The sequence below is a fragment of the Rhipicephalus sanguineus genome, chromosome 5, assembly GCF_013339695.2.
Source record: "Rhipicephalus sanguineus isolate Rsan-2018 chromosome 5, BIME_Rsan_1.4, whole genome shotgun sequence".
Classification (NCBI taxonomy): Eukaryota; Metazoa; Arthropoda; class Arachnida; order Ixodida; family Ixodidae; genus Rhipicephalus; species Rhipicephalus sanguineus.
The window spans coordinates 114976476-114987281 of NC_051180.1; the positions used below are offsets into that span (position 1 = coordinate 114976476).

At 47.6% G+C, this 10806-nt stretch overlaps 1 protein-coding gene across 1 annotated transcript in view; it reads right to left on the reverse strand.

Moving 5' to 3' along the window:
- Positions 1-10502, reverse strand: part of LOC119394157 (glycerophosphocholine cholinephosphodiesterase ENPP6-like) — a 79304-nt gene extending 68802 nt beyond the window's left edge. The window contains 1 exon segment of the mRNA XM_049415677.1: positions 10112-10502. Within this exon segment, the coding sequence (XP_049271634.1) occupies positions 10112-10478 (367 nt within the window). The 5' untranslated portion in view covers positions 10479-10502.
- Positions 10503-10806: the final 304 nt, after the last annotated feature.

Genomic DNA, 10806 nt, shown 5'->3' on the forward strand with positions numbered 1-10806 from the left:
TATGTACTGGGCGCCATTTCACGGAAGAGTTTCACGGTTTACAGATGATCCCTCCGTAGCTTCGCCCCACTCATCATCATTCACCCCGTGGATATGCTGTGATTTTTCTCTCAAGTTTTACTATTCCCCTCCATGGTTGAAAGTGATGGCTGTGTGCAATCAGCGTTTCTGTCGACCGCAGACGCCGCTTAGCGTTCGAGGTTAACGTAAAAGGCGCCGCTTTCTCACGCTGCAAAAACGCACAGTAACCAAGTATAAAGTAAAACAAATACAAACTACTTCTCACTGGTGTGAGCCGCATCCTGTCCCGAAGAGCTACTTGTAAAAAAAAGGGGGCTACCTTTTATATCTCGCGCAGAAAATAGGGACGCAATTGTGGAAACTACATTTCTTGCAGTAGGAGGACGCGCGATTTGGTTCGGTAGGCCCTTCGCTTCCATTGCCAAGAAAAGTTGTCCGTTCATCGCCTTACTGCCAGAGCTTCGTATTTTCTCGCGTGGGATTCCGCGGGCAGCCTCTTTTGTACAGCAATGCTCGCCGTGTGCGCCTCACGGCTGAAGTTCTGCGCCTCTAAAACTCGAGGACGCTGGTTCGGATCCCGGCCACGGCGGCGCCATTTCGATGGGGGCGAAATGCAATGACACCCGTGAACTAAGATTTAGGGCCGCGTTAAACGAGCCCCGGTGGTAAAAATTGGTACGCAGTCCCCGACTATACGACGTGCCGCATAATCATATCGAGGTTTAGTCATGTCAAACACCAGAATGTATACTGTTTTGTACCGGGAATGAACTGTTATGCACCCTGCCTGGTTGATAGAACGTTTTAGTCTGTCCGGTAGCAAAGGCCTACTGAAATACCGGATAGCATGTGTCGGAAAGCGTAGCAGCGCTCGCAAGTACGCTCGCAAGCGAACTTGCGAGCGTATTTTTGCGTACGTACAGTCGAGCGTGATATGAATGTTATCGAACGAGCGTCAACAGGCCTAGCGTCTTAGAGGCCTAGCGGCACGTTTCGGAACAGTTAAAAATCAGGATATCACATTCTTCGCGCCCTCGTTGGCTGTTCCACGCTACAACAATCGCCCCTACGACAAACTCTACACCTTTTCTATATGTTTTAAGCTTTCCATTAGTTGCGATCAAGTGGGCTTCGTGGCCCTTAATCTTTGTGGGCCCTTATTTCCCCGGACGACGACACAATTGCTGGGAACGATCTGGTAAAGCTGTTGCTTGGCACTGCTTCGTTTGAACGGCTTGCTAAGTTGAACAAAATATGCCGCGTTGTCATAAAAAAAGCAAAAAAATGAAAATGTGCCTTCTTCATACGGGAGTGTTCGAACCGCAAAAAGAGTGAGTGAAGCTTGCCTGATACCTCCCTCTCCTCGAAAGAGTATTCCGGGACGTGGCGATGTTGTAGTTCTTGGTCGACGCTGGCGCGATAACCTCCAAATCACGTTCGACTATACGCCAAAAAATACGCCGGCAACGTCCGTGTAACGGTTAGTCGCCGCATCCGCGTATGCACGGCGTGGAACATAGTAAGATCGCCACCACTGCCGCAAACTGGAACATTGCAGATAGTGCGAAGGCATGTTTTTCCTTCGGACGCTAACTTAACCTCTCCCTTGCTTTATTCGCCTGCGTTATCTTTCAAATAAGTGATAAACAAATCATCGACCGTCAAGTGGCGCCAGCTATGAAGGATAAAAGAAGCTCGCAAACGCGTAATGTATGTCCCTCCGTATCCGGAAGCGCCCATCGCCACTCCCTACAGCCTGCAGCCTCGATTATTCGAGTATGGCTCTCGGAAACGGGGGCCGAATCGACACGAATACTTTGCTGCCGAAGCTTACGGACATGAATCTAAAGCAAATAAAGCATCAGTTCGGAGCTAACGAGCTGCAGAGCGCACGACGGCCACTGATAGATCGGGTGGAAGACTGCTTCCGGCGGTACGCCATGTTTTTCGGGCGTTTTAGGCGTATCGGGCGTTTCCTGTAAGGCACGCGCATGCGCAGTTCACACTCTGTATTCCGCTATACGCAAAAAGCTTTGCGTTAGCGGACTAAAAGTTTCTATTATGGTTTGTTGTTTGTACGTAAAGTCAGGAAAGAAAGAGCTCGATATGTTGGCGTTGCGTGTACTCTGGCGATGAAAAGGATAATCTTAATCAGTGTATTAATGGAACATACGAACTTCGGCCTTAGTCCTCTTTTCAGTGTGAGTGTATGAAATTACCGTTTGATTACAAATATGCGCTGAGCCGGCGATCAGAATCGCTACTTTCATGAGACTCAATGGAGTCGATCAGTCGTTTGTTGTTGTTGTTGTTGTTGTTGTTGCTGTTGTTGCCACGTACACCTTTTATGGTTGAGGCAAGTAGCGCGAAGTATGACACGACAGAAAGGACACGCAAGCAGACACATTTACTATCTATTACGTTATTTATAGCGTGACTGCGTCAATATATAATAAGGATGCAGCACACAAACCATCTTTCCAGACGTACTAAGTATGTTTTCAGCCGAACCTATAATGCCAAGTTAGAGAGTGAGTGAAAACATAATTGAAATACCCGCGACTTGGGCGGGGTAGCGCCACGCGCACCACGACCTGGATCCCAAATAAATATTGCTGCGTCTCTGCTGTTCCTATAGTAAGACGACCGGACAAAGATTCTGCTGCGGTTGAGTACAAGCAGGATTACTGTGTTTAAATGTAGTCAAGTAAACATAGAAAACAGCACAAAGATAGAAAAGAAAGAGCCATGGTGCGTGTCCCTATCAGAAAAAACAAAAACAAGAAACAACGCTAGTCATCTTCTTTTTCGAGAACATGGACATCGTGCGAAACCGCTTTAGGGTTATCCAACAAACATCTCAACCTACAGAGTAGAGAGGTTTACCGTGGCTTTATATGTATACGATACTCGTGGTAACATGAGAAAGTGTGCGCCTTTATCATTCCCTGAGAAGGCAAACGCAAAACTATGTTGTTGAACCTAATAAACTAGAACAGAGAAAACAGTTCAGTTTTCGAGGTATTCGTTCTTTACTGTTTTTATTCTGCAAACTGCCAAATAATTCGAGAACTTTGTCTTCGAACTGAACGCCTAGGGCCAGTCAACATTTAAACCAGTGCTGGTTATAGGAAGCGCCGTAAAGACAACCCCTCGTTCTTTACGTCAGGGCAAAATCCCACGGTGACGAAGTGTGTGACGTAGCTTTGTATGACAACAGGACGCGGTAAGCACTGAGACACGGTGTTTTCTCCCACTTGCAGCGGCAAAACGGCCAGGTCCGCCTAATCATTACCGCTTTTCTGTAGGCACGCCACTGCCGTTGCATACGTGATGCACAGTGGGTTAGACGCCGCGCAGTAGTGCACTTTTGTACCTTTGCAAAGTGCTGCAAAAGCTGCCTCAGGGAGTTCGCGGCACACTCTGAGAAAAAAGACAGTGCATTGTGATCGCGCTTATGAAGCCAAGACGACGCCACGCTACTCCGGGTATTCAGTCCTAGTAAAGAGTACAATCACTTACAAAGAATCACTTTCCACCAATAAACCCAACACCCCATCTGGCGATCGATCGAACATCAAGAAGTCTAATTCCCAAGGCACCCGTTGGCTGCCTTATAAGAAGCAAAAGACACGTGTCTATTGATAACAGATTAGTCTGTGCTGCTTCTTATATATAAAAGATAAAAGCAAGCAACAATCGGCTCTGGGCTACTAATTAGGCATTCCCTTTAAGGGCGGAACGATGCCACGCACTTCGCAATATGTCGCGGTACAAAGATGCCATGTGGACCCCCCGCTGAAATTCCTTCATTACCTCGCACCGAATGCGATATCTTTCAATCTGCGAGCGAAGCAGGGGTCCCTCCACCCCACGGGGGGTCGGCATACGCCCCTCCCTTCCTTAGTTACGATCCTTGCCCTCCCCTTCCTTCTTCCCCTTTCCCTCTAAGTGTCGTTTCTTGTCTTTACGGCGGCCGCGAGCGTTATTAACGAATGCATCGTCATTTGTCCCGACCTTCGTTGCTTCGTACCGTTGTTCCATTTTCTGCTGCCTTCTTCACGCTTTGTATTCACTTTCTGTCTTTGTCGCAGCCTGCTCGCTCTTTCGGCCCTTTCGATTCGAGCTGAGCTGAAAATAATTGGGATCCGTCGACGCACGAGTGCACCAGCGGAAGCTGAACTCGTCGATTGGCGAATGAATGTAGAAACGTGCCGGCCTCGCGTAGCTCGGCCTTGGTGCGTTGCATCGCGCCGTTACTTTTTTAATTTAGTTTTAGCAGCACATAGTTTTAATCGAAGCACTTGCCTATAGGATCAATATTGATTGACTCCCCTTCCAGTGATAGTAACAGAAACACGAATAGAAAGGGACGAGGAGACAAACTCAGTAAAAAAAGATAAATAAATAATAAGGAAGGTTGGGGGAGCCAGACGAAGGAATTTCTGCACGCTGCGTTGCCTTGAAACAAAAGGGACAAAAAGGAACTACTGACTTTGCCGATTTCTTTTAGCTTTTTTTCTCTTTTAATCATGCTCTTTCAGGCGTACTACGCTGCGAGTAAGCTCATAATTGGTTTCCGGCGTAGAGGATGCGCAGTGGCTCCTGTTTCGCCCTCACGGAATTGGCGATAGGAGATACGGATTGTTCTCCATACCCGATGGTGAGCTCCGCCAGGTCACATGCAAAGTAGCGCTATCAGCACCTGTCATCTCGTCCCTAGCCGAGGCCTTCTGCTAAACAATGAAGAGCGCCGAGCTATAGGTGTACTCCTCAAAACCAGACTAATTAAACCTCCCAAATAACTGGACGGTCAGGTAGAGCGCTTCAGTTTTAACTTCTTCGTTTCTTTTCTTCGCGAAAGACGTAGTGATTACTAAGCGCAAGCTACAATGGCGAGCAACCGCAGACGAGCAGAAGGTTCGCAGCGGCCGCTGACTTTATTCCCGCTTCGCCGGTTCGCGTAATGACTTTTCTTCTCAATTAAGACATCCATTTATTACTCGTTAACTTTGCGTATTGTATGTGAGAATCGCAGACACGAAATGAAGTTGTCTTGGCGGCACCAGTTCTTGACAATGTGGTGGGAACCTGTGCAGTTGCGCTCGTTATGACACTCAGTGATACCCGCTCCGGATGGTATTAAACTGACGGGACTCGAGACAGTTTTCAGCGGCAAAGTTGCCTGCACCATTGAAGGGTGCGTCGATGACGAATGGTGCAAGCAAGTTCTTGCTGGTCTACCTAAAGTCAACGGGTCTCTGCGACCGCCTGTACACTTGACGTGTTGCCCGCGTGTACGCGCGATTTTCTTTATCGCTTTCTTTTATTCTATCTCATTTTCGCCGCTTAATCCTTCCCCAAAAGCAGAGTAGCAAACCCTGCTTAACCCCCCTGCTTTTCTTTGTCCCTCTTTTTCTGTTTATCTGTCTGTCTTTCTCTCTTTGCGTCTTGCAGGACGCACGCTACAAGAAAATAATAACGACGTTGAAACCACTTTGACAAGTTAAAGTTTACGCGACTGCTTATTTTGCACTACGAAAGAGCTAACCAAGAAAAAAACCAGCACGTCTAGAACCGGTAACAACGTCGATAACAGCGCATGTATATGAGGAATTGAGAAGGACGCGGAAGCAGTCTCAAATGTTTAGTTGTGTCTTTGGCCTCTTCGGTAGCCAACACAGCACACGTCGCTTCCGCTCAAAGCTCGTAACATAATCTGGTTGCCTTTAATAGAAGTGTGAACCTAAGCTTTATTTCGCAACAGTGTAATTATAATAGACTTTCAAAGGGAACTATTTACGAGGAATTCAAGGCATCAAACTAGTAAGGAATTGCTCGCAGCGCGTTCTAGGAATCCCTTTGCTGGATAGTATCATCCGCTAACAAACTTCGCTAAACCTCGCCTTCCTTACAGCAAGCCCTGTATAACCCAATCAAACAGCTCCCCTAAGCTTCTCAGTATACTTTATTTTTTTCATCATTTTTCTTTCTTCGATGCACTTAACACCTCCAAACAGTAGTGACTGCGGTGCAGCGCTTCGTTTCTACACAGACCTAATCTTGTTGCTTAATTGAGCTGGAGAGAAAGTCTGGCATTAAACTTTGTCGGCGTACTTATCGTTAGCATAACAGGCTTATTCCACGTTTATGTCTTGTCAACAAAGCGAATGGCTGTAAGCGTCGGTAACGTTTTATAAAGCCTGCACGTCAAACCGTGCATCCTCATGACTTCGGCGGACGTTAGAAACCCCAGGCGTTCAAACTTTCACAAAGCCCTTTAGCGTGGCGTCTGTCGTATCGCAAGTGCTCATTTGGGCGGGTAAACTTATTCCCCGAGGCAATACAGCTTTGACGCCGATAAATAACAAGCGTTTAATACAAAACCTGTGAAAATTCAGCTAACATTACAGAGTGTACTTAATAGTAATGAGCACTAACAGACAATAATGCCAAGGAAGTATAGGGAATGTTATTAGTAGTAAATGTAAGGTAAATGTGAAGAAAGAAAAGTGGACGAAAAGATAACTTGCCGCGGGCAGGGACTTAAGGGGTATATTAGCGAACGGTAGCCAAGCTTACAGAAAACAAAATCTGATGCAGTACATTTACGGTCACGAGACCGATGTGGTGTTCAGTCATATCTCCCCTTCCTCGTTGAACGCTTATTTTTGTGTTCTAGTTACATGGCTTATTGCAGCGTAATAATTAAGAGCTTATCTACAGTTATATGCGGTTAGCTGCCAACCGGCTTATCTAAGGTTAGCTGAGACGCCCTATACATTAAACATCTGTCAGCACGTCAAACCAGTAGCCACATAAATCTAATTAAGCTCAACTAAGACAGCCGTCCTGACGCCCCAATTGACTAGAACAGAAGACGTTCTTTAAGACAGCCGTACTACGAAGAAACGGATTGCCTTTTCTAAGAAGTCACCACCTCCTTCCTCATGCCCCATTTTCCTCCTCTGTCCGATACGAAAGAGCCTCTGCGCACATCTGGATAAGATTCGAGAAGAAAGGAACCCCATTGTGAAGAATAGTGAGACGAGCAGCTGTAGGAGCAACAAAGGGGATGAGACCGCGCTCGTACTCGGAATCTGCGACGGAGAAAGTGCGGGAAGCGAATGAGGAATAATATACAGTGCTCGGTATGCCTACGGCGCCGTCGAACTTTTGACCTCACGTGTTTTGTCGTGGCACGGCGCGTCACAAGCATGTCTATCTCGATGAACGTTGCAACCGGGATCTGGCTTCCGCTTTCAAAGCCGTTTATTTCTTCCGTCAGGAATGTGCTTCCGTGTAAGGATAGAAAAATAGCTGAGTTAGATTAACCAGAATCCGGATTCACGAAAACGTTTTACGCTGAAAATTTTCGTAAGACAATATTTCAGCCAATCATGATGCGGGACTTATCAATAGCGGAACCGGCTGACCAGTGGGAAAGTGCACCTACGAAAGAGACGTTTTGTGAATTTGGTCCCAGGATATTTTTTTTTCTGACACGGCTTTTCTGGGAGCCTACGGATCAGCGCACCCTCGTAATGTCTGAAGCCTTTTCACATCGAACAATATCGAAGAATCACGCGCAGTCTTGCGTCCGCCAGAAATCTATTGCTTTCAAAAATCAGGAGCTTTTGTTTGTTTGTTTTTTGTTTTGGTGATTCCACATAACTTCTCTCCGCTCTTGTCATTGTTGCATTTTCAATTTTGTTACCTCATTTTCTTTTTATTAAGATGCTTTTGCTTCTTTGTTAACTCGTATGTTTATATCCAGGTGTTTTCCATTAAACATTCAACTGAGAGACAGCGCTGGTGGCGTCCCTCCACTTCCTCGGCTTGACTGCTGACCCGAAGGCTGCGGAATCGAATCCGGGCCGCGACGGCCACGTTTCGGTGGAGGCGAGATGCTCGAGGCCCGTGGGCTTATATTAGAGGCACGTTATAGAACCCCAGATGGTCAAACTTTCCAGACCCCTCCACTACGGCATCTCTCATAATCATATCATTGTTTTGGGACGTAAAACACCGATAGTTATTATCCATTTGTCGGCCCTTGTTTTTATTAGCTGTGAACTACGAACCTGTATCTTTTTATTTAGAGAAAAATGTTACGTTATTCGACGCGATACTTAGACGTACATGACTGTGGAAAACTGCGTGTTCTGGTAACTTGCAGCATAGGATAATCGTAGCGTCTGTTCTTGCTTTCACTTGAATAAAATACTTGTTTTTAGCTGTATATGTTTTACTTCACAACAGAAATAATTTAATGCTGTAGTTATGCTGAAGATATCGACCGTCGAAAATCATTGGCTCATATGCTCCGTGTTTCTTCGTTAAATGTCATTCGGTTTACTAATTTCCTGTGGGACTAGCTGCGCGAAACAAGTCAGTCTGCGGATATCCGAACATTTATCACGCCAAAGGCAGGCTTTAGAATAAAATCACACGCAGTTGTAAACATCTCTCATGTTTCTCCTGTCGCGTCCTAAGTGTTGAAATTCGATGCGAATTAGGTATATTTGTCAGCAATATACGCGGAATTTTTAGAAGTCTAGTTCTTCTGCGATGATTCTGAAGCAACCTGTAGTCTTTATTACAGTTACGACTAGTAGAAGTATACCACCCTCTGTTGAGTAAAACGGTGCTTAAATCTTGGATGTGCCCTTCAGCAGCGCAGGGGTGTGTGACTGAGTGTGGGCGAGCTCAGTCGGCGCTTCAGGTAATGGGTTAAGTGTACAAATGTTGTAAGGAAACACAAGGGGCTGTAGCTAGTATCAATAGCAAAATAAAGTACACAAGCATGTCTATTAGCTGCGTTCTGGGGGTTCACCAGTTAGTAGTAAAGGAAGGCGCCGTTTCAGCGCACATTTAGCGCCATAGTGGCGGCTCTGCTGAGTCAGTTTTTTATAGACACTGAGAACGGTAGAACGCGTATACAGCGTCGGAGAACGCGTTCAGCCCCACATCATGTAACCAACCTCCTAAAATTCAACATCAGACATGATGGGACTCCAAACGCAAAAAAAAAATTATCAATTGCCGACGTGCCTATTAAAAACAATATTGTCACTCTCTTGTGGTTGTCGTTATCTGTGAATGTGACGCGACATTTTGATGCGACATTTCTTTCCCTTTTGCTGCTCAGCTGATTTCGTCAGGCCAACGCGCTGTGCACCGTGCTGTGTGCCGGTATACCCTGGCACAGCTAAAGCCTCAAGTCCTAACTGCCTTTCTGGGATGTTCGATGCCGCAGCTGTATCGCTATCGTCAGCCCTGACTGCCTTACGTCATCTCCGCATATGTTGCTTTACACGTGTCCATCCATTCGACGCTTGTCAGTCCCACTGCAGTAGCCAACAATACGCGCTAACAGCTAATCAACTCATGTCAACGTCGTTAGCAGGTCTGACGTGTTTTTAGCTGTTCTTCAATGGCGAACTGCAACCGGCTGTTCTGAAGCTTCGCGTGTTTGTAACTCTTTACTTGTGCCGCGCAACTGGAAGACACTCACGGAGGCATCTTACCGGTGTAATTACTACTGCTGCTTTTGGCACTCAGTCCAATAGGTTTTGTGTTGCCGCAGCGTACTGAAGCGCGTGGTAAGGAAAATTCTGACGTGATTGCTCTTTCAATCCTGTGGCAAATTCTCGCTACGATGAGCAGTAGGCATACGCTGAAGATCCCTTTGTTCGTCCTACACGGGGCAGCAAAATGTTCTTTTTAACCCATACATTGGAATGACAGTTCTTAGGGCGAGTCTTACTGGATGAACGTGAACGCACTGCTATTAGTAATAACATGAGTAACTCACTCGCCATAGACGATGGCGCGTTTCGCTGATTAAAACTGCGGAATTTAAACGCGTTTAGTCTTGTGACGTTCTTGTTACGTCATTGACACTGATGACCCCCCTGGGATCTCTTCGCTAGGATTTTAAGAGAGGGGCGGTCAGTTTCACAATAGATAATTCACAAAAGTTGTCGGAAAGACAACACGATCAAGTGGCAGTACGTCTTTATACCGACACGCACCCAAACTATAAGCCGGTTGAAGAGTAGCGCGTGATGCGCCGATGTAAACGTACCTGTGGCGATGCTGTACGCGTTGGGATACGGACTCGACGGGAACACTGGCAGCACGTACTCGGCACGGATGCCGGATTGGGCCAGTCTCGCGAATCCCTGGTGCACGGCGTGGTCGATGTAGTCGGCCCTGACGCCCTGCACCAGAATCACCAGCAGCTTGGGCCTCGGCTGCTGCTCGTTCGATGACGACGAAGGACTGCGCGGGTTTAGACGACCGCTGCCGGCGGCGACGACTCCGGCCATCGCCAGGCACCACAGGACCCACCACCAGCACATAGTGGTGGACATGGCTTGCCCCGCGGGACGCCGAGTTGCAAGCAACGGGTTCGGCACGATCGATAGCCGCGACGCGGGACGTCTCGCCATGCTGGTGCGAGCCGAGTGTCGTCGTTTTGTCCGGCTGCGGAGAAGTGCGCCCGCCGCTGGCGCACCCGCTCGCTGGCCGCTCCTCCGGTTCTTTCGCTCCTCCGAAATCTCTCTCTCACCCCGACTTCGGAGGAGCGCGCTTCCCTCACAGATTCTGGAGGCCCCCGTCCCGTCCCGGCGTCGTTGCTCGGTCGGCGCCGCCGCCGGCGTTGTCAGCGCGCTGCAGTCCGCTTCCAGAAAAGCGTCCCGCGCCAGTTCCGAAACTACGCATCGGCTCCTCCTCGCGTCCAAGCCCCTTTAATTTCCCTCTCTTTCTCCCGCATCGCCT